General features: G+C 33.3%; 1 protein-coding gene across 2 annotated transcripts in view; it reads right to left on the reverse strand.

The window, feature by feature from the left end:
- The window catches only part of LOC100366560 (alpha-1,6-mannosylglycoprotein 6-beta-N-acetylglucosaminyltransferase A-like), an 80,380-nt gene that overhangs the window by 24,829 nt on the left and 29,645 nt on the right, over positions 1–25,906 (reverse strand). Inside the window, exons 3-13 of one of the 2 annotated variants that reach the window (XM_085496032.1) lie at positions 17,723–17,974; positions 15,750–15,832; positions 15,107–15,196; positions 13,555–13,632; positions 11,835–11,930; positions 10,679–10,843; positions 6,370–6,539; positions 5,526–5,660; positions 4,809–4,942; positions 3,161–3,291; positions 2,247–2,405 (exon numbers count right to left, since the gene is read on the reverse strand). In XM_085496032.1, coding sequence (XP_085352158.1) covers positions 2,247–2,405; positions 3,161–3,291; positions 4,809–4,942; positions 5,526–5,660; positions 6,370–6,539; positions 10,679–10,843; positions 11,835–11,930; positions 13,555–13,632; positions 15,107–15,196; positions 15,750–15,832; positions 17,723–17,974 — 1,493 coding nt within the window. The remainder of the gene's footprint in view (positions 1–2,246; positions 2,406–3,160; positions 3,292–4,808; positions 4,943–5,525; positions 5,661–6,369; positions 6,540–10,678; positions 10,844–11,834; positions 11,931–13,554; positions 13,633–15,106; positions 15,197–15,749; positions 15,833–17,722; positions 17,975–25,906) is intronic. The other variant, XM_085496033.1, reaches the window with a different exon arrangement.

Raw genomic sequence — 25,906 nt, forward strand, 5'->3', positions numbered from 1 at the left:
GCAAACAGCTATACCAACCAAGTTACACTACATATCTATAGAAGGGTATCTCTAATAAAAGCAAACAGCTATACCAACCAAGTTACACTACATATCCATAGAAGGGTATCTCCAATAAAATCAAACAGCTATACCAACCAAGTTACACTACATATCCATAGAAGGGTATCTCCAATAAAAGCAAACAGCTATACCAACCATGTTACACTACATATCCATAGAAGGGTATCACTAATAAAAGCAAACAGCTATACCAACCAAGTTACACTACATATCCATAGAAGGGTATCTCCAATAAAAACAAACAGCTATACCAACCAAGTTACACTACATATCCATAGAAGGGTATCTCTAATAAAAACAAACAGCTATACCAACCAAGTTACACTACATATCCATAGAAGGGTATCTCCAATAAAAACAAACAGCTATACCAACCAAGTTACACTACATATCCATAGAAGGGTATCTCTAATAAAAACAAACAGCTATACCAACCAAGTTACACTACATATCCATAGAAGGGTATCTCCAATAAAAACAAACAGCTATACCAACCAAGTTACACTACATATCCATAGAAGGGTATCACTAATAAAAGCAAACAGCTATACCAACCAAGTTACACTACATATCCATAGAAGGGTATCTCTAATAAAAGCAAACAGCTATACCAACCAAGTTACACTACATATCCATAGAAGGGTATCTCTAATAAAAACAAACAGCTATACCAACCAAGTTACACTACATATCCATAGAAGGGTATCTCCAATAAAAACAAACAGCTATACCAACCATGTTACACTACATATCCATAGAAGGGTATCACTAATAAAAGCAAACAGCTATACCAACCAAGTTACACTACATATCCATAGAAGGGTATCTCCAATAAAAACAAACAGCTATACCAACCATGTTACACTACATATCCATAGAAGGGTATCACTAATAAAAGCAAACAGCTATACCAACCAAGTTACACTACATATCCATAGAAGGGTATCTCCAATAAAAACAAACAGCTATACCAACCATGTTACACTACATATCCATAGAAGGGTATCACTAATAAAAGCAAACAGCTATACCAACCAAGTTACACTACATATCCATAGAAGGGTATCTTCAATAAAAACAAACAGCTATACCAACCAAGTTACACTACATATCCATAGAAGGGTATCTCCAATAAAAACAAACAGCTATACCAACCAAGTTACACTACATATCCATAGAAGGGTATCTCCAATAAAAACAAACAGCTATACCAACCAAGTTACACTACATATCCATAGAAGGGTATCTCTAATAAAAGCAAACAGCTATACCAACCAAGTTACACTACATATCCATAGAAGGGTATCTCCAATAAAAACAAACAGCTATACCAACCAAGTTACACTACATATCCATAGAAGGGTATCACTAATAAAAACAAACAGCTATACCAACCAAGTTACACTACATATCCATAGAAGGGTATCTCCAATAAAAGCAAACAGCTATATCAACCAAGTTACACTACATATCCATAGAAGGGTATCTCTAATAAAAGCAAACAGCTATACCAACCAAGTTACACTACATATCCATAGAAGGGTATCACTAATAAAAACAAACAGCTATACCAACCAAGTTACACTACATATCCATAGAAGGGTATCTCTAATAAAAACAAACAGCTATACCAACCAAGTTACACTACATATCCATAGAAGGGTATCTCCAATAAAAGCAAACAGCTATACCAACCAAGTTACACTACATATCTATAGAAGGGTATCTCTAATAAAAACAAACAGCTATACCAACCAAGTTACACTACATATCCATAGAAGGGTATCTCCAATAAAAACAAACAGCTATACCAACCAAGTTACACTACATATCCATAGAAGGGTATCTCCAATAAAAGCAAACAGCTATACCAACCAAGTTACACTACATATCTATAGAAGGGTATCTCTAATAAAAACAAACAGCTATACCAACCAAGTTACACTACATATCCATCCATTTTTAAATTATGCAAAAAAATGATGTTGCCTTATTTTGTGAAAAGTGTTAAAAGTTGACTTGCTGTTCAGAAGTCAATGATTACACCTTGTGTTTTCATTTAATGCATCGCTAGGCAACAAATGCATCTCCCACAGGCATATGCAAATTATATGGTAATCAATGCATAAATAAACATAATAATCAGTATTAATTCAATATATATATAAGATATATAAATGTACCTTTGCTTTTTTGAGTAGTTCTTGAACCTGGTCACCACTCAGTATGCCATGGTTGATGACGTATCGCGGAATGTTCATCAAATCATCACTCGTATTAGCATATACCGTACCGTGTAATGTAAAACGTTCATGTATGATATCTAAATATGCCTTAGAATCCTGCAGACAAAAAGCAAACACGAGTTGATGTATAAAACATATTTGGGCATGAGGAATTTTATCAAGTTAGGGAGTATGATTTATAAGTGCAAACATAAAAGGTCCTAATCATGGCAGACATAACAAATAGTGTAATTGACAAAGACTGGTCATTCACACTTGGTTTATAGGTTTCAAGCCACAATTAAACTTTGTATCAAATGCTGGGGTCACAGGGCATGAATGAATGTGGTTATCACCTCTATTTTATAATAACATTTTGCAAAGGATGGCATGCTCCTATTTTAAGCTGTATTTAAAAGAGTACCCAAATCAATAATATAGATTTGTTAATAGAATTTAAATTTCAAAGTGGTATTCTGACACATTTAGCGGGATACTTAGCTAAGTCCCAGTGTGAATGAATCATTTTAACTCGTGAGACAATGCTGTTTTCTAGCAGGATTCATAAACTAGTAATACCAATCTTTTTTATTTTCTTAACATTTGTAATACTTATAATAAATAGCCCCACTGACCTGTCCCTTGTTGTCTATGGGGAGTTCATTTGTAGTATACCGGTAAGACCAGTACATTGTTCTCTAAAGGGAGTTTACTGGTAGTACAGGACCTGTATATTGTTTTCTATGGGAAGTTAACCATAGAGAGTATAGTAGGACTACTATATAGTAGGACTGCAGTGTGACCCCTGTATATCATTGAGTCTATTTGGAGTTTAAATATACCAAGATACCTACATACATAGAGGTACTTACCAGCCACATGTCAGCTTTCTTACCATATACGACTGCCATATCATTTTGCTTTGGCACTGGTCTCTCAAAATCCTCATCCTGTAAATCATTTTCAACAACAAATCCCATAAATGAGTTGTCTGGCGTGTGAGCTGTAAATTACAAAAACACTTTTTATCCATTGCATTTTGTAAAATTATGCATTTTGTTATCTTCATATTAAAAGCACCAGTCGTAAGGTATCCTAATTGTACTTTGTTTTTTGTTTGCTGAGCTTCTTTGGTTAAGCCCGTCCTTCAAGCATAGACAAACATGTAAAATATAATTGTAACTTAACTCCACAGCAGGCAATCAGCTAACTTTGTCATAAAAATTAACTATTTTAAAAGTGAGTATTATTATCATTAATAATTTCAACTTATTCTTTGTAGTATTTACCTAAGTTTACTATACATAGGCAGACTACTCTGCCCAATTTATATATCTGGTGATTTTGAGAAGAAACTAGGCTGCAAGCAAGCTAAATTGTACTAGTTTTACGTTGCTTGGGACCCATATGGAACACAGTGAGGTGCAGTGACCGTGGTACTTAATCTCATTGAGAATAAAACATTATTCAAAACATTATTCAAAATTCATCTATTCCCTTTTTTCTTGAAACTGTTTTTATATGCAAACAAATGATTTATGGCACACTCAATATTGTAAACTGAACTTTATTTGGCATCAAGGGGGGGCACGCTGCTGGTACAATCTGCCTGTACAAAGTTGAAAATGACTGACTGCCTAACAAACTGTAACTAAGCTATCTAAGATAACGTGTCCAACAGCCCCCCCCCCCCCAGATAGGTTAGTTAGTGACAGTACTAATGACCTTTAGCACCTGGTAACAAAACATACAGAAAACTTCTTAAAACAAACTGCGATAAAGATAAATAAATGTTAACTATTAGTAATCAGTAATGATTATGAGGTGAAGCTGTGGTAGCTGAGATAAGACTACCTGGTAGAACAGCGAAGGCTATTGACTACCTGAGGTAAGTAAGTTATCAGTAGTGCTGCGGAGGCTGCACATACTAGCAGAGACAGCGTAAGCCGAGACCACGTAAGGGTTAGTAAGGCAGCGGAAGCTGTCTGGCAAGGTAGACATGGCGGAAGCCATAGCTACAAGTATGGTAGGTTAATATACATGAGGATGAAAATAAATACATACTATAAATAAACGCAGACACTACAACTGTTTACATATTTTTCTACTCAAATCACTTTAAACATCTTAAAATTATCAACGATGATGTTCTGTGCACTGCAAAATCTTGCGCAATCCATGAAATTGAATGATTTCATTTTTTAATTCAAATTTCTTCTTTTTTTGAAGTTCAATGTAAATGCTGACCTTTCAGAATGGAATATGACATTGAGATACCCTTACTTCATCAAAATGACCATTATCATATGTGTATAAACACATTATAGAGCATGCAACAAACAAATGAGAGAAAAACTGTGAAAGTACCCCAATAATGCTTTCCCATGTCAAAGCATCTGATGATTTGACGCCACTACAATACTACAAGACTTTTGTTTATTTTGTTTTTAAATTCATTTTCTTGCATAACACCAGTTTTTTCATATTGAAAAGTTTCTAAAGTTTAGCATTAATACTTACGAAACATTGTCATGAACTGCAGTGGGACTAATCCCCATTTTCCCCACACTGACTTTGTGCCAGCCTTCCTTGCATAGGTGTCTAAGTTAAAAGCTGGTTCCGTGCCAAACGTATCTATGACCCGTAACATACAGCTGCAATAAATAATAAATTCTAATTATTAAATATTTATGAAACATAGTGCCAACCAAGGAATTACACCAAGCAAAGCAAGCATTGCAGACAGGGAAAATAAAATATTTAATCTGTAGTACAAATAGTTTTCCTGCACCAGGTAAAACATTGATGAATAGATACAATGAGTTAGACAGCCATAGATGTTGAGTCAGTGAGAAGCTACTTACAAGATTGTACCTGATTGGATACCCAACCTAAATATCTGACAGTTAGACCAATCAGAAAGCAGCTTGTTTGTCACCATTTTTTTTTGACATATTTGTTTCCGCTTTGCATATATGCTTAAACTCAACTGCTGATGTCAGATGGACGGACGAACGGACGGACAGACAGACGAATGGATGGATGTATGGATTGACAGACAGATAGACAAATTGACGGACAGATGGAAGGGCGATGACTTAAACATGAATGACAAACATGACAATTGTACAGAATCCACTAAATGCTTCTACCCCAACCCATACCCGACACACATACCCAGCCCTAGCCAGGGATCTACCCTACCCAGCCTGAGCAATGAAGATTATCACAACTTACCTGAATTGGTTCCAGAGAGAACCAGCTACTTTTTTAAACTGCTTCAAACCTACAATATCTATGTAAATAAGATCCACAGGTCTTACTCCTGATACAGGACAATTTTTATTGCTCACGCCCTTAGCCTTCATATAACTATAAGATAAAAATATTACATTACTCATACAATGAATCTATGTGCTTTTCCATTGACTGTCAGACATCTACAAATGCCTAGAATGAATGGCTGGTTTATCTTATTAGCCATGCAAATTTATTCAAGATACATGCTATAAAAGTGTACATTATGCTCTAGTCGTTTGCAAGCTGGAAAATGCATGCTGCAGACAATTCATAGATGATTGACACTTTCCATTTTCAACCTATCTAATTTGATGAATATTTGACAAAGCATTTTTAAGAAGTTATTTTCATTTTTTGAAAGCATAAAAATCTTTGAATTATTAATAACTGAATATTTTTTTCCAATTCAAAATGGCCACCAGATTGGGCATTCATATTGATGAATAATCCCAAATTCATTGTTTCCATGGAAACAGGTCTTATTTTACATTTCACTCTGCAAAATACCACAAACTTTTAGCATCTTCTCTTTTTCTACTTTGCTAGTAGACATATCATTCATTATTAATATGAATCATAATATTGTTGAAACATTTCAAAAACATGATTTATTGAGTTTCCCATTATATACAATTGAAGGTTCTCTCCCATAATGCATTGCACACATGCTCATTTGGGTATAATTTGAATTTGATTCTGACTGCCTTAAGAGCATGTTCACATGTGACCAGGCGCTGTGCCTCTTTATATATCCAGCTTTGATTAATAAAAATTCACTCACGATTTAAGTACATCAGTACTTGTAGTAATTTTGATATCATGCCCAAGTACATAGAGTGTGGCTATGATATCACTCCATTGCACTAGTTCACCCAGTGGACCTCCACTGAAAGCAGACTCAGCAATCTTGAAACCAGACTCTTTGGTTAATAAACCCAAATGTATTAAAATCTAAAAATAAAGAAAAATGATTAATAATGTTTCATAAGAGACGAAAACATCAGTAAATCATGTTTTATCTATAATCATTGTAACATGTTTTCCTCTCTCTAATTAGACATTTTATGTAATAATACCTTAATAACATTTTCTGCCATCATAGAAATGTTATTTATTTACATGGTTGTAAATCATATTGACTGTAAAGAATACAACTAATATCTTGAGTGCTTTCACAGAAGTATAGTCTTATACTGTGCACGCAATCACAGCTGTTCCAAGGAGCAAACATCCGGGCATTTTTAACCACCTGGCAACATCACTGGCACAAAAATGGTACTTTGAGCTAGTTGTTGAGATTCTTTTGAACAGTGTACATGTAATGAACAGTGTACATGTAATGAACAGTGTACATGTAATGAACAGTGTACATGTAATGAACAGTGCACATGTAATGAACAGTGCACATGTAATGAACAGTGCACATGTAATGAACAGTGCACATGTAATGAACAGTGCACATGTAATGAACAGTGCACATGTAATGAACAGTGTACATGTAATGAACAGTGTACATGTAATGAACAGTGCACATGTAATGAACAGTGTACATGTAATGAACAGTGTACATGTAATGAACAGTGTACATGTAATGAACAGTGCACATGTAATGAACAGTGTACATGTAATGAACAGTGTACATGTAATGAACAGTGCACATGTAATGAACAGTGCACATGTAATGAACAGTGCACATGTAATGAACAGTGCACATGTAATGAACAGTGCACATGTAATGAACAGTGCACATGTAATGAACAGTGCACATGTAATGAACAGTGCACATGTAATGAACAGTGTACATGTAATGAACAGTGTACATGTAATGAACAGTGTACATGTAATAAACAGTGTACATGTAATGAACAGTGTACATGTAACAAGAAAAGTCGCTACATGTGCAACTTATATCAATTTTTTTTTCTGGATTACTTCAAAGTTGAGTTTGTGCTGTTTTTTCACTTTAGCCATTTTCACCACTCACAACGTTTGCCTCCAAGCAACATATAGAAGGTCCTGTGATGTAACCCCACTCATGTAAAAATGATATGGTTGTGACTGGAACCATACACACCATAAATAACAATTTTACTGGTTTTAGATACCCATTTTTAAACGTTGTACAAACAACCAAGGTAAGAGTACAGAGTTGTGTGTATGAGCCAATTGTACTAGTACCTGTAAACAGAATGACAGGGGAAAACAGATTTCTGGTGCATTTTGCACTCAATTATAAAATCTTCTGAATTTTTTCCATTTACCAAGAAGTTGTTCAGTTTTGTTGTTTATCAGCAAAATATACAAAATGTAAACTAAAATAATAATGGGACGTTGGGTTTGAGTTTGCAATCTTAGATTGCTTTCTTCATCACTTATGAATGCTGGGTCACCAAATAATGTGGCTGGTGCTAGTACAATGTAAGTTCATGAAATATTGAGAAATTTACACAGGAATACAAACCATATCACAAAAGAATATTTTGCCCACACTAACTATTTCGCCTCAATGAAATGAAATTTGAAACACAGAATGCATCTGCATTTTATTTTCTATATACATACCAAGGATTTGATGCAATATGAAATATTCAACACACCATACATTTGATATTATGACTAAGATCAGTTTCCAAGTTATGATTAAAACATGTTTTTTAGAACAATAATACAATTGTACTAGGTACCGCCATTTCTTTTTGTATCTGCTCACAAGCCATGAATAATAATTTACCAAATATTTTATTAATATGAATACTGTTGTGCCAAAGGCAAAAAAGACTAAACGACATCAACTCCGTGTTATGCATCACCTATTTCACTAACTAATGAGAGACAGTAGATTCTACCTCTTTAAAAGTCAACTTTTAAATGTCATCTTTCATACTCAATTTCTTTTCCATATTTTTTTCAAACATTTTGTCAACTTCAAGGTTGAAATATCTCAATTGTCTAAACCACCCAAGTATCAAAGCAATTGAGATGGTAGTTTTCAAGAAAAAGTCAAAAATAACATTTTTTGCCAAAAATTACACAAAAAACATTCACAAAAAATAATTAATAGAACCACGCACTAACAGTGAGGTTATTAAATGAAATCTTATGATATCACACTAATCAACTTGTTATCTTGTGGACTAAAAGAAAATATCGAAATGACTCTAAAATGTGTGAAGTATATGGAAGTATCTTCAGCTTGTCAAATTTAATGTTTACAACAAGTTACTGTATCCTGTTGTTGTATGTGATTAACATTTTTAAAAGTTGTATTGATGGCAAAATTTAGTTGAAAGCCCTTTCAATTTTTTACCAAAACTTACAAAAATATCAAAATTAGAGATTTGAAAATATCGTCATACCCACTAAACTAAAATGTCTTGCCTATTATACTATAAAATGTTCAGTAAAGCAATCCCCAGTCAACATAGTGTAGAACCAATGTAAAGTTTCCCCTTATTTGCCACATTATTAGTGATAGAGCTTATTCTATGGTTTAATGACCAAGTTCACTACAATAAATCCAGTCATGCAAAACCATTTAAAGTCTGCTTCAAGCATGTTCTAAACATAACAAACCTAGTAAATACTGTAAAACCATTTATTTTCACTGGCATTTAAAAATCACTATTTTGATGTTTTAAGGTAGAGATGCAGGTTCGTGGGCACTTGGGAGTGAAATTTTTTTTTTTTTGCTTATTATTATCCAAACAATCTTGGCGATAGACTGTTAAAATTTTGTAGAATTGTGTATAGTGGAACATACTCAAAAAAACGATTTTAAAATACAGATAACAGGTGCAAACATTCTCTCTTTTGAATGCTTAGCAAGATTTAGCAAGGCTGTACATAAATAATAAAAAAGAAACATGGTGAAAAAAAGAAATGACGGGATCTCCATATTATGCACTATATTTAACTTTTAACAAAACGATAATACATTTAAATTTGAAACTGTTACAGCCATTTTAATTATGAGCATTAGCAAACTTCTTACTGAGTGAATTGTTATGCAAATTAGCTTCCTTTCAGTGCACATCCCAGAACTTTCAAAAAAATAGCTCCTAGACGCTTTGACCTTTTGTTTTGAAATTTTCACAAATGATTGACAATGTGTTTATCTTCAAAAGCCGTCGGGGCATTGTTTTTGGTTGAACAGTGTTACAACAATCATACAGACAACTAGCCTGGGTGTTAATTTATGCATAAACTTGAAGTAGTGAAATTTGAGCTGCTGCCCTGCAAAATTGACAACTGGTAGACAGTTTTCAAGATGACACTTTCTTCATAGTAAACAGATGTACCCATAAACCAATTTTGACAGGAAACAGAAGCATGGTTTAGAAGCTATTTTTTTGTAAATCACCTTTGACCAAAAAAGCACATTTTTGTGCACATTTCAAACTACAGTGTCCATAAAAAAAAATATTAACAAAATTTTAAAATTCATACAATAAGCTTTCCGAAAATATATAGTTTTGTGGACAAGGGAGGTCATCTTGGTTTCCTAATTAACTAATTAAAATACCTGTCAGGTAAACTGCATCTCTACCTTAAGCAATTTCACTGTGTTCACAAATTTGGCAGGAAAACTATGAGTTCTATAGTTATTGTACATGATTATGTGGATTTAATTTAGCACAGTTTACTAATGAATGAAAGGAGCGAAATTAAAAACAATATGTAATTGTATTCCTGATTCAAATTAGTTTGAAGTAAAATACACAAACAGGTGAAATGGTCATCCGGTAAATTCAAAAAGAGATGGACCTATTATAAAGGAAACAACTCAACAATCTAGATCTACATTTCAGCCTAAATTTAATGGGAAATTTTATATATCAAATATTGATTTTGTGATATGATCCATCTGTGATCATGTGATTTGGTGACACCCTAAGATGCTGAAAAATAATCACAAATATTAACGAAAATGGTAAGAATATTTCTACTGTTTTTATTATATTGCGTATATTATTTCACAAAATGTTGCCGACAATACAACTTCATTATTAAACACATACAAATCTTTATTCAACCAAGATTCTGCTTTCGTAAGTGAATTCATTTTTTTCATCAAACACATTTATTCTTACCCTTTTTTTAGATCTGTTACTCAAATCCTGTTTCATCTGTAAAGCTTTCCCTGCGGGCACCCATTTATTGTCCCACATTCTATCAATTCTGTTTTTCATCCACAAGAATTTATTGTCATCAGCCATCAACTTAAACAATGGTTCCTTTTGTGTTCTGATATCAGCCTGTAAAGAAAGAAAAAAGGAACAATACTGAATAGAAGGAATAGCAAATTTTTTTTAATTTTGTTCATTGATGAGAGATCATATGAAGAACTTGGTGCGACTAGATGTAAACAATGATGGCTAAATATAATTGATTGATGACATCATAATATGAAGAACTCAGTACAACGGTCCTGTAAATCAAATGGGTTGTGAAACATCCATGCATGGCAAAACAAACGGTAAGCACACATAGATGTATGACAAGTCTTCCCATAACCATGAAATGGACACTGCCATGGAAAAGCCATACTCTGGTATGTGCCATTAAACTGACTGATGTCTTTCAGTTATTTTAATCCAGAAGTGGGTCTTGTAATTCTGTCATTTTTGTTAACTGAATTTAGAACCTGGAATTTGGTGACTGATTCACAATGGACTTGTCCACACAACCAGCAATAGATGTGCAATCAGAGGTACATATCTTGGTTTATACTCAAATACCAATTTAAAACAAACTATAGAATTATAGTAGATACAATTAAAGATTGATTACATTAGAATAATTTTAATGATTTTATTAGATATGTGTAGTTGATTGATCAGAAAAAGATGTATGAATCACAGCACCCAAAGTAACCAAGAGTGAGCAAGAGGATATACATGCATGTTTGTAGTCATAGTAAATAGTAAAATTCTAATTTTGCATTACTGACTGTATGTGCAATGCATTATGGGATAAAATCCAATTGAATACACAACACACAACTTGTTCATAACAATACACAACTTGTTCAGTCCATGTCACTGATCAAAAAATTTTTACCATAGAAACCAATGCAAAAACAAGAAGAAATTCAAAAATTTTCTGATTATTTTTTTTTTTTTTATGTTTATGTATACAAATGGCATGAACCCGCAATAATGAAAGTGAGAAGATAATGACATTTTTAATTTGGTCTAATCCTCGTTAATTGGTGATAATATTGGTAACAAATGGGAGCAAATTTACCATACAATTGTTGGTATCTTTTTCCATTTGCCAGACTACATCAACATCCGAGATTATATCTGCAATCACTTGAGGGATCGTATCATTCAAACATTTCTATTTGGGAAAAGATACAACATGCATGCAAATAGAAAATGGTATTCAACGCTTTGAATGACAGGATTTGCTTTATCAAATGGTTCTGTACAGTTTTGGTTTGTTTTGGACCAAACAGGCATATATGTTTTTTGGTATAGGTTTTGATCAATATGTTTTTTTCTAAAATGTTTTTGTTTGGTGGGAGGGAGGGGTAAATGGGCATAATATCTTTTTGATCAACTTTTTTTATGTATTTTCCATTTTCCTAATATGTTTGAGTTAGTTTAGAACCAAATAGACATAATGGTCTCTAAGGCTACAGGTACTGATCAACTTTTTTACAAAAATCTATGGCATTCAAAGAGTTGAACAAATAAATATTAGTCACTAGTCATGAAGAAGTTATGCAGTCACTGAGATAAAGTTAATCCATAACATTTTATTTAAGTTTTCAAAATTTAATGAAAGCATTCAGGAAAATTAGTCAATGGATAAGCTCCTTAGCACAGACTAAAACATTTTTTAGTCTATGCTAAAAAAAGATGCATGAACACTTTTAATAGTACATTTTTAAGACCCAGTCTAGCCCAGGGTTAATTGTGCACCATTCAATGTTCATTTGGAAGATTTACTATAATTATATTCATAACTATTCATTTCAGTATGTCATTTCAAACAAGACAATCACCACACACACTTCCAGGGACATTATTCTTGATGGAAAAATTGGACTGACAATGATACTTCATGTTATTCTGCAACCTATTATTGTTTTACACATATAATCATAGAACCAACATGTATACCGTCCTGGTTACTGTACTGAGTGATCAAAATAGTTACTGAAGAACTGAAGCTTTGTATATTTTTTTTTGGGTGTTACTTAGCCCTTGCTAACTGTTGTTCCCTTCCGTGCATAAATGCAATTGGGTATGACCGATATGCAAACATATGAGACCCTGAACACAACTAATGTTATTTTCTGTGTTGCTGCTACGGGTAGTCTAGTGGCTTGATACATGCCAATAATAAAGTATTACCGTAGTTGTCCGAGTATAAACCCCCTTCAAAATTTACAGCATTTTACAACAAGTAATTTATTCGTTTAAAATATACTTTCGTTACCCCAAAAACGTAGAGACCAATATTCATGTGAAACGCAGGGTTGAATGCTGTTCCACTTCGTAAACACACCCAAGAGTGATTAGTGACCCTGGGCATAACGGCTGATCCTCAAGTTAATTTGGACAATGCTAGTCGATGAAGACACTCTAGTATTGTGCACATGACGATTTGTTTCTGAATAAATTAGCATAAATTATCGCTTTGAACTAGTCATGACCTTGGTTGAATTGCAGTGCACAATAGATTATTTCATTCACATGAAGCAATTGCAGAATCGTAAATTTATTCACAAAAAAACAATGCTCAAAACACATGTACTAATTTTCAACAAAATCCATCCTTACAAGACCAAGACCTGGTTTTGGAAAGAAAAAAATGATCGATTTTGATGATCCATTATATTAATGTACTAAAGATGCTGATTTTATTTGAATGCATGTTTTCTCAGTCAGTTGTGATATTTTGTTATGATTGTTTTCACTTGTGTTTGTCAAAAGTGTATATATTGAAACCTTACCATTTCCGATTCTGGATCACTTAGCAAATTATTCGGAACACCTTTTCTCCAAGGCAGCACAGGACACCAGTTTTCAATCTAAAATAAAAACATAAGCATCACAGACGTGTTTCTAGAATGATGTATAGAGGAATGAATAATCCATAAACTGACATTGAAATAAAAACATAAGCATCACAGACGCGATTCTAGAATGATGTATTAGAGAAATGAATTATCCATAAACTGACATTGAAATAAAAACATAAGCATAACAGACGCGATTCTAGAATGATGTATTAGAGGAATGAATAATCCATAAACTGACATTGAAATAAAAACATGTACTAAAATTTACAGATAAACAAGACATAAATATCACAGACGTTATTGTACATTGTCTTAAGATACCATGAATAAATAAAAGTTACCGATAATATGTTTGATTGTATAACTGTACAAATAAGATTTGTTTAGACGGAATTTGACCAGTCCACATTTAAGACTGGTTGTGAATGCATATTAGATGAGAATTAACACATGAACTGATGAAAGCCTCAAAAAATGAAATGGCTAGTATATGATGCATGATGATTTAAAGCAACCCAGGCACATCTGAGAAACTAATGAATTTTCAATGCTTTTTGGGACAAAAATAGTTAGCATTTTGTCTATTGTCAACAAAATCTATTATATTTGAGAAATGATAGTTTTTTTTAAGTTTGATATGCATATTGTAAATCATCTTAAGGATGATCACAACAAACTAGTTAAAACATTTTAAAAAACACAACAAATTCTTGTTATTTTCTTGCAAAAAAGTTCTTTAAAATAAACAAAAATAGTGTGGTTGCCAGAACTGGTTTTCATGACTTAATGATTTTTCTATAACATTAAAAGCTCTACTCTGGTTGCTATTTTACATTGAAAATAGATCAAAATACAGGTTACCCACAGTTTTTTCATCAGACCACTTTCAAATAGGTGAACATTTCTGTGTTAATAGCTGTGTTTCTCATTAGAACCAAATTTGCTAACTGTGACTATATTCAACAAGTTTGTGGTAAATACTCTCGATTTGTAACAGACAACAAAAGATCCACTTAGGATAACAAACTTTAATTCCTTAAATCCCCTTCCATCTCCTTAATATTGATTATCAGCATAAATGTTATCTAATATTCAGTGTAACACCAATTTTTCATAATAAGTTTATCATTTGATCAGTGTTTGCAAGTTAAATAATAAACAATATTTTGGAACATAAATAACTTCATAATTTTACAGTTTTTCATTAAAATAATTTTGTCAGAAACTTGCATGTAGCCCCCAATCTTGCATTAAAGGAATTACATTTTTTATCAGGCATCAGTCTTTTAATGTTGTCCCTACTCACCTATGAACGAGAACAGGCAAGATATAAAACCACTTGTTTGTCATGTGGGATACATGCAATACACTATGGCTTTCACACATGTACATATTTCATGTATGTACATAGAAGTCTTATCATCCATGATTACACATTAGTAACAACAAGTAAGTGAAGTGAAGTTAAAATACACACACCCACCTCACTAAGGTAAATAGCAATAGAACACATTGATCCATCCACGCCATAATGCTTGTAACACGAATCTGTATGCCAGTATTTTCCCATCCACTATAGAAACGACAAAACAATAATTTTAGCATAACATTTTAAAATTGTTTTTGGGTAATTTAATTTTTAATTGGTTGCAGGTAATAATCAATTTGTCTGATAATATGAAAGATGACAGAGGTATATTTTGTAAAAGATACTTATCGTTCAAAAGGTCAAAGCTCAAAGGTTAAAAACAAACCTCACTAATATACACAATAATGAAAGATATCTTGTCCCAGCTACATAGAAACTCAAATAACATGCATCTATTGCCGCTACATAATATAATGCAGACACCTATCCATACTCAATTTACAGACAATGTTCACTGCGATATAAATTCTCTCATAGAATTAGGAATTCAATATTTAATGAAGACTGAACAATATTTGTAATTTCATGCATTAGTAAACAATTGCATTCATCAATTGCTCAACTTAAATTGCTGTGGATAATTAAAACAAGTGCACAAGAAATGTAATCTCTTTAATGAAACTTCAACCTCCACCTGTCCTTAAATTAAAATTGCAAATGCTGATAAGCTGAATTGATGAAAAAAGCAGAATCTTACATCTATTTTCCCTCTACAATGAACAAATTCTTGTAGATTCTTGTCAGAATACTGGCAGGGTAGATCAGGCTCCATGATTAAATCTGTACCAACAGAATAAAACATTTTATTTTTAAACTGACATCAAAACAATAATATTTGGAAGTGAACACATGGACCAACAATTGCATTGCATATATTTTACACCGACTGGATCATCAAAATACAACTTATTTTGAATACAGACACAGGTCTTTCATTCACATAATAAGTGTATTCACTTTTAATACAGCAAATATGGTACATATAGACAAAATTACATGACGATTTTCATGGTAAATCACACAATCTTAATTTATGAAATTTCATTTACATCTCAGATCACTAAAAGAAATCTGAGCCCTATTGTTGTCCTATTTCACCACCTGTTCTTCTCAAAAACTCACAAAATACCGATAGTCACGTTTATAGTCTTCAATTTTCATCAGACGATTGGGACAAAAATAGTCAAAATTTTTGAGTAAAAACTGATAATTTACCCAGATTTTATCTGTTGGCTCCAAATTTAGGGCTCTTTTCTAGAAATATTGAAGAATATAAAAAAAAAGTGCAGAAAATTTTGGGCGATAACGTCTAGTGGTGAAAGATTAAGATGTTAAAGTATAACATTCTCACAATTCCTTGTGTTTCATTGTTCGCAGTTTAGTCAAAATTTGTCAAAGCACGCACACATTATTTGTGTACTTCATGTACATTAAGAAATTCTGTCAAACATGCAATTGCAAATCAATCAAAAAGTTTTGCATGAGTTGTGTTGCTTTGAATGTTGTCAATGTTTGTTAACAGGCATGTATGAATATATAATGAGCTAACATAAAATAATATCTATACTGTATATTTCTCATGATTTTTACTTTTGTCAGATATTTTAAGAGCTTTTTATATGGTCTGTTCTTTTAGTGTTCTGAATTAAAGAAAATGACCTTCAAATCATCAAATCTCAAGTTTTGCAAAAATTTGTCATTTACAGAATTGCTGATCATTAAAAGATTGATTGGTTACACAGGGCATCAATAAATTCATGAATCTGAATCTAACCGAATCAATTTATTCTGAGCATGCTCAGTTGTTCTGTCAATGTTGCTGAGGTAATTTTGGATGTAAATCGTGAAAAAACCTAGTTAGGATTTTCCGATTTTGCATAGTAAAAATTATTGTTTATCAACCTGCCAAGTTTCATTGATATCTGCTGCAGAATTTCTGAGAAAATGTTGGAGACGGAAAATGGAAAACGGAAAATAAAACTCAATTTAGAAGTCCCCTTTTCAGGCTGCGCCTGACCGGGGACTAACTAAAAGTCTGATAAATGCTACATGGTCAATCTCAATGACCTGAAAATCACACATCCTAGAACATATTGTAAAATTTAATTACAGAACCGTAAATTTTTATTTAGCCCTAAGATGAAATATATATAACTCGGCCCTGAAAAATTAGTTACTGGTCAGTTTAAATACACCTCTCGTTGGCAAAACACATAGCATTTGCTGTTACATTCCTGTGAGCTAACGTCTAAAGAATTCAAAACAGTAGAACACTTAATCAATTTGCTATTAATTTAGAATGAGAGAAATGTCAAAACATGATACGCATTTTTTTTAATTCACATATGTGTTGCTCTTGGAACAAATAATTGGTAACTTAAATAAGTTCCCAGAAAAGTAAATCAATTGATTAAGCATTGTCTCATGCAAAAATATTGCTTTCGTTCTCATGTTCAGGTAAATTTCAAGAGTTTTCGCAATGACAAGTGAAGCATTATTAAGAAGCATTATTCCCTCAATGGATCTTGAGAAGCACCACACAACAATATCACAGTGCACAATGAGCTGCAATAACTGTTCAAAAGCTTTATAAAGGTGACACAATAGTTTTCAAAAGAGCATAAATGCTTCAAACTTTCATTATGACCCTTGACCTTTCACGATACTAACCTCTTGCTCGTAGCTTTTCTTCTGTTTGCTTTTCAATAACTGCAACTAAGCCATCTTTAAAAGTTTTATTTTTTTCTTCACTGTTTGGCACAACTTGTAGGTTTGACTCTGCTTGATGGTGACTCTCATTATGTGAAATATTGCGTTGAATACTAAGAGTACCATTGGCGATGGCCATATCAACTTTTTTTTCTAACTTTGATAATCTTCCTAAAATACTGTCTAAAAGTATTGCCATAGTTCTTTTCAAATCTGGAATAGAGATAAAAATAAATTAAATAAAATTATTAACACCGCTGTCAATGATTTGCTGTAAGTTTAAAATTTTAGAAATGTGATGAAAGTTGACTTAGGCGTTCAATCCAAATTAAAAGGGCGGTAGTCGTCGAGCTGCGTCCTGTTCGATATGGGACTCATAGCGACGTATACAACGCGTGTAAAATACATTGTTTATTTACATGAAATTCGACCACGCGCTGCATGACGACCATCACGCTTTAAAATGACAATAAAAATGAATACATCACCAGACAAAGCTGAAAATAACCATCTGAAAGGAAAATCAACTGTTGTCATTTTCCACAAAACAAACCTTCATTATTTTACTTAAGATTTGGATTAGGATTGTAAACAAGAGAAAATTATTTCATTTGGTTCAAAATAAAGAGAAATTATGAAATATTTATTTCTGCTCCTGTGCTGTTATACATGCATATGCATATGAATCTGGTTGTTAGGGATACAAGGGGAATTGAGCAAATGAATGTACGTCAAGCATGAACTACAAGCATTTTGCTGAAGTGTTTGAGAAAATATCAAGTTACTACAATGTAACTGGTTGCTATGGAAGTAAAATGAATGTTCGGACAGTATATGATCCTTGATGATTTCACGAAAAAAATATTTGACGAGCTGCATTTTTTGCTAATTTTTGTTTTCTGTTTCAATTCATATTAACTCATCTTTCAGCTGTTTACATACATGTACATTTTATCTCCATTCATTAAGGCTCAGAATTCAGAAGGATCCAACAAATTTAAAAAAAATGCCACTCATGATCCTTTAACTATCTGTCTAGTGAGTTGAAAATGTAGCTGAACATGAATGGGTAATCAAGCTCATTTCCATGACAATTATCCCCATGGCAATTTAACCCACAATGGCAGCCATTTTGAATTTAAATTGGTCAGATCAGTGAAATTTTATAAACTTCAATGTAAAAAAAATTACCATTCAGATGACTGACAATATTTTATTAATAAAAGTTATGAAGCATAGAAATGCCAAATTTAAATCAGATTTTAGTCTTTTGATGGACACACATGCATATAATCTTGACAGATCATTTTTTGATCATATTTGATTTGAGTGGAAAAATAGATGCTACACAGTGATTATTCTATTAATTTTATTTTACACAGTACCACTTCATGTTGCATTTTCAGATTGTCAATTGCAACCTTACATGCACTATGCTATAAATAAATTCAAACTGTAATTCACGCAATTAAATGAAAGTGGGAACCTATCAGATATTTGTTACTTTTTTCTCATAAAACCTTTATACATTATATTACTATTAACCTTTTACAGTGAAGGGCATAAAGCTGTGATCTTTATACATGTTTTATAAATATGCTTTTTTATAAACACAAAATTTAAATTACAAATTGACCAATCCAGAAATTGTAATGCAACTTTATTGTTAGTTTTAATTAATATTAACGAGTTAGTTCAACATTATCAATTCAGGAAGAACCTCTGTCATTTTTACCATGAGTGAATCATGTATGCATTTTATGATTGTAGGCATCTCTAGTGCTTGAGCCAACCACTATTAATTTCGAGTTTGAATAAAAGATGCTGATTTCTTTTTTATAAATAGGTCTACATGTATAAGCTAAAGGGCGGTAGTCGTAGCACCCCCCCCCCATATGCACAAGATATATGGGTTTTATATAAACAAAGATGGTGACTTTGACTGTTGCGCAGATCAACGAGTGCAAACTGAGATGTTACCAATCTTTAATTAGATGTTTTTTAGATGGTTGGAAGGTATCAAAGGAGTCACTGATGGTAATTAGTACAAGTCACACCCATGTCAAACCTCGTACTTGTGATTCCCATTAGAAGAGCGCATTGGATTGTGGGAGAATTAATGTTTATCAACAAAAATGACGCACATGTGAAGTGAGACTACCACCGCCCTTTAAAGTACAGTTTTATGCCCTTCACTGTATTAGTTAGACCACCTGATTTCTTGTAAAATAATAATAATCAGATATTTGCTTTGATGTTGTCTTGACTACAAACAAGTGTAAAATGCATTTGTACACCGACAGTACATTTCAATTTCTACAAATAATATATTCATTGTCTAAGTTGTGTAAGGAATCAGATACTCCATTATTTCAAATAATATATTCATTGTCTAAGTTGTGTAAGGAATCAGATACTCCATTATTTCAAATAATATATTCATTGTCTAAGTTGTGTAAGGAATCAGATACTCCATTATTTCAAATAATATATTCATTGTCTAAGTTGTGTAAGGAATCAGATACTCCATTATTTCAAATAATATATTCATTGTCTAAGTTGTGTAAGGAATCAGATACTCCATTATTTCAAATAATATATTCATTGTCTAAGTTGTGTAAGGAATCAGATACTCCATTATTTCAAATAATATATTCATTGTCTAAGTTGTGTAAGGAATCAGATACTCCATTATGCACTGTAAACTATAAATATTTGCCACTATCAACAAAATTTGAAATAATTTCTAAAGTGGTATTCGATTCTTTATTCACAAGTATGTGAAATATTTGATGATCTGAATTTGTGCAAATTGCAGGAAATAATTCTACAAGTTTCAATTATTGTTAGCATACCAGCATCCCAATAGAGTTCTGCCAACAAAGGGAATGTTTACTCCATTATTTGGCCAACAATCGTGCCATTTTCAGGAGTAATAGTCTACTCCCGTCAATGATCCCATGACTTCAGGCTTCACTTGTACATGTCACTACAAGTTCCATTAACTTTATAATTACAAGAAAATTGAATGACGATTTGCAATGGTTAATACTGTGTCTTCAGATTTTGTATTCAAACTATAAAGATATACGACATGTGGCAAAGTAAGGATGATAAGAAATTTATACTTTGTTACTTGCAGTGCATGTACAGTGGATCACATAAATACTATACACAAAATGACCAGTTTAACACTTGGTGTTCAGACGTTAAAATCAACTGATGTGTTGAATCATGTACTAATAGAAAATGCGTGATTGTTTGTTTTTTTTAATCATAGACTTCAATTATGAATGAATAAATTGCAATCAGATTTAAAAAATGATTTCCTGTTAGGGAAAATAAAAGCCTGCCAGGTCAAGTAGGCAGCTGTTTAGAATGATATAGCCTGGTATGCAATAATCAAGATTAACTCACAGAACCGAATGTTGTAATACTTGATCAGCTCATTAAAATGTACAACTAAAGTACATGTACTATTGCATTACTCTACTAAAGTCAGCTGACTCTGTTCTAGTTAGTTTATTGGTTATCGATGTATTTCCTGTTTTGTGTTTTCGTATTTCATCTTTCATGGACAAATTCTAGACACATCAGCAATTTATTATCATAATTACGGTATAGCCTAAAATAATTGCTGTAATATTTATAGCCACATATATCTAGTTTGGGGATAAATAGTGACCTGTAAAGCTGATAGGAAACTTGATGTGAGTTGTTTACAGGAAGACTTGAAATGAACTGAGCTCCATTGCTGCGGAAACCTCACTACAGCACAAAAATGAAATTGCAAGCAATTTTGCTGAAAAATTAGTAAGACTTGACAAGATGGAGAATTTTAGTTTTTGCTAAATTAAAACATATACTGATACTATATACATGCACAGAGACTTGTATAAATAAATTCTGATAGTGAACGAATGCACTGACCAAGAATAATTTACTAAGTGATACAACTGTGGAAGAACCTTAGTTATCGCATATAGACATGTACAAGTCTGTGTTCGACCAGAAGACACAAGGATAGTGCAATAACTTGATTTGATGATACACATATGTACATGTAACAAGTACCCAAGCATACGGAGTACAGCAATTTGTCAACCAATTGGATTACAATTTGCAGAGAAAAGACAGACACTCAAAATTACAGATTGGTTACAAATTATGGCTTCTTCATTAATGTCTTCTAGGAAATGAACATTGAAAGACATTTGAATGTTAAACAAAATGTGAAAAATAGAAGCCATAGAAAACATGACAAGAAAGTTACTTGATTAATGATCTATAAGAATCCATATCAATAAATTACTGGTATTATTTAACAGTGCATAAAAGATTGGATCTACATTTAATGCATGATTTAATCTAAACTGTATTTGCTGTAAGTGCATAACTTTAAATGACAAATGGTCTGTCTATGGCAGCAAAAATACTGTATAGGGCTATATCATGGTTACCCTGGGACAACAGGGCTATAACATGGTTACCCTGGGACAACAGGGCTATATCATGGTTACCCTGGGACAACAGGGCTATATCATGGTTACCCTGGGACAACATGGCTATATCATGGTTACCCTGGGACAACAGGGCTATATCATGGTTACCCTGGGACAACAGGGCTATATCATGGTTACCCTGGGACAACAGGGCTATATCATGGTTACCCTGAGACAACAGGGCTATATCATGGTTACCCTGGGACAACAGGGCTATAACATGGTTACCCTGGGACAACAGGGCTATATCATGGTTACCCTGGGACAACAGGGCTATATCATGGTTACCCTGGGACAACAGGGCTATAACATGGTTACCCTGGGACAACAGGGCTATATCATGGTTACCCTGGGACAACAGGGCTATATCATGGTTACCCTGGGACAACAGGGCTATATCATGGTTACCCTGGGACAACAGGGCTATATCATGGTTACCCTGGGACAACAGGGCTATATCATGGTTACCCTGGGACAACAGGGCTATATCATGGTTACCCTGGGACAACAGGGCTATATCATGGTTACCCTGGGACAACAGGGCTATATCATGGTTACCCTGGGACAACAGGGCTATATCATGGTTACCCTGGGACAACAGGGCTATATCATGGTTACCCGGGAACCACAGGACTATATTATGGTTACCCTGGGACAACAGGGCTATATCATGGTTACCCTGGGACAACAGGGCTATATCATGGTTACCCTGGGACAACAGGGCTATATCATGGTTACCCTGGGACAACAGGGCTATATCATGGTTACCCTGGGACAACAGGGCTATATCATGGTTACCCTGGGACAACAGGGCTATATCATGGTTACCCGGGAACCACAGGACTATATTATGGTTACCCTGGGACAACAGGGCTATATCATGGATACCCTGGGACAATAGGGCTATATCATGGATACCCGGGAACCACAGGACTATATTATGGTTACCCTGGGATAAGTATTATAATGCTTACCTTGAATATCAGGGGCTCATTAAGGTTATCTTGGAATGTCAATTTATCATGGTTACATTTGGGTTGCCAAGCATTTATCATATCATGCCAGTTTGACAGTAGTTTGCCAAACACGTGCATTTTAAATACTTTACTCTTACATGTACTACAACCACTTCAATACACATAGGTTGTATATTTCACATGGGTCATGTCAAACAATTGTCAACTTACAAAATATTTGGCAAGAGTTCAGATCTTGAAACATGAGCGAATGTTAGCTCCATTGATGCAAACAATAACATCTATTATAAATGTTCATCGCTCACAGTTAATTACATCCAGTACACGCTGGTGACAAGTTCCATTTTTGTCATGAATAAACATTGAGATAAGAAGCCATATCACAACATACTATTGATAGAAGTGAACACCCCATTTTCAAACTGACCATTATCCCTTATGGTATCAAATTGTAAAAATTAAAGTACAATTAGAGCAGTGTTGTGTTCTAATGGTTAAACCACTGTCCTGTCTGTGAAATTTAATACCATAGTAAACTTTAAACATTAAAGGGGAACCGCTCAATCTCATGGATTGCACCACGTGCTCATGAGTAATTAACTCCGCCTCTGTCCACTAAGTAAATGAATGCTTATTATGCTCGCTTACTCAAACTATGATTGACAGGTATTTTGCATACATTAGTCGCCATTTTAAACTCATAATTCTTCATGTCGCAGTATGTTTCGACCGAAAACAACAACATTTATACATCAAAAGCCCAACCAGATGAGTGTAATCTCCAGAGTACATATTCAAGCCCCCCATAGAAATGTATTTGAAATCACAGCTTGATCTCAAAACATCGTAAATGGCACAATTCCCGGAGCTCCCACTACGATGTGAGCGGCTTAGTTCGGATTCGCATACTAATTGCAGTGGCCATCTTGCCCCTATTTATAGTATCGGTTCCTCTTTAAGCATCACATTAGATGTTACAAATAATAACAAATATTTGAAACTCAATTTTATTTAAAATAGGCTAAATGAGCAATATTTGTTTCCTAAATTTCATACCATAATCTTCTGATGGGTTTTCATAAAGGCAACTTTGTCATGAAGGGAATAATAAATGCACTATATACCAGTAGCTGGTGTCTGAAAATGCTATCTTATTCACTCTACAGGTATACGAAAAGCATACCCTAATGATTGCCACACTCAAAATAATTTGGGAAATATAATTTGTTAAAGTAGAAAATGTTTACGTTCTAATGTTCAAATGATGTGGTTATCGTGCAGCACATGTTCTAATTTTGGGTAAAAAGCATACATTATATGGAACCTATTTTAAACATAAGCAAATTTAATTAACAAAGAAATGGAAATCTAAATGACAATTATTGAAATTTGGATGTACAAATTGCAAAAATTCATCACTGAAAGGGTTATTCAGTGAAAATAAAATCCAGCGAGTATACCTTTATTCCTATATTTTATATTCAACTCATTAAAACTATGAAAATAAACTCCATACAAAACACCAAAAAAGTCTTTTCAGCGAAAACTAATTCTAGCTAAAAAAAAATATTTTACAGTATCTAGCAAATACTGTATTTATACATGTATACTGGATCATTAAAATATAACTTAGTTTTGCCATAGACACATCTCTCACACTGATACAAATATAGATAATACAGTATGTACATGTGTATTTTATTTTGCAAACATCGCATGAAGCTTGTGTACCAAAATAGCTGGTGTGGAATAAATCTGTGGCTTATCTATCAGGAATAGTGCCATTGTGAAATAACACAATGAAATGAACTATACTTGATATACTTTATACATGACAGCCTCTGTGACTTGCATCAATGTGCTTCTTTCATGGGGTTAATTCAATTTAAAGATACATGTACTTGAAATAAAGTATTTGAGGTTCATGAGTAGTTCACTACTAACAGGGGTAGAATTTAATTGGGAAAATAAAATTGTACTTACATTTGCGATAATATGCTGACCAATAAACTATATAATAGTGCATGACAAAACCAAGGAGTACCTGAACTTGTTTTTATGTTACATGGATTTTTTTGTGAATTCCCTGGCAACCATTTAGAAACAGTAATGGGTAGGGGTGTATATTTAAATCGGAGGAAAAAACTCAAAACCCAAATATTTTTATCTAATTTGAAAAAAGATGTACCAAATATTAACATGCATGTATGTGTGAATACCTAGCATCTTTATAAGTTGTCAATATTATGGTTGTCATAGCAACATGTGCTCAAAAATGCTAAGAATAACATTCCAAAGACTTGACCATTAGAAACTCGGGGTGACGAGGTAGTAGATAAACTGTCTAAATTATTTTTACTTCACTGGTTAGGGTTTCTCACTATGAAAGTACAAGTTTATTTCCAATGAATGTAGTTTTTTTCTATCAACTTACTCTGAAAGCCTGCATTGTACCTGCAATGCTATAAATTATTAAATTTTCATATTTGTTTGCAAGGGTCAAATTTTTAATGACTTGCAGTCTTGATGACCCTAGTGAAATCTGCATTGCTACAATATTACTCACTATTTCTTTATGGGCAGTGACGACATTCCAGTACTGCTTGCATAGTTCATATCAATAACATATACAGCAACACCCACCTAACTTCCTTATCTTGTGTACT

Source organism: Saccoglossus kowalevskii, chromosome 22 (assembly GCF_978046115.1).
Source record: "Saccoglossus kowalevskii chromosome 22, keSacKowa6.1, whole genome shotgun sequence".
In the NCBI taxonomy this organism is placed as follows: Eukaryota; Metazoa; Hemichordata; class Enteropneusta; family Harrimaniidae; genus Saccoglossus; species Saccoglossus kowalevskii.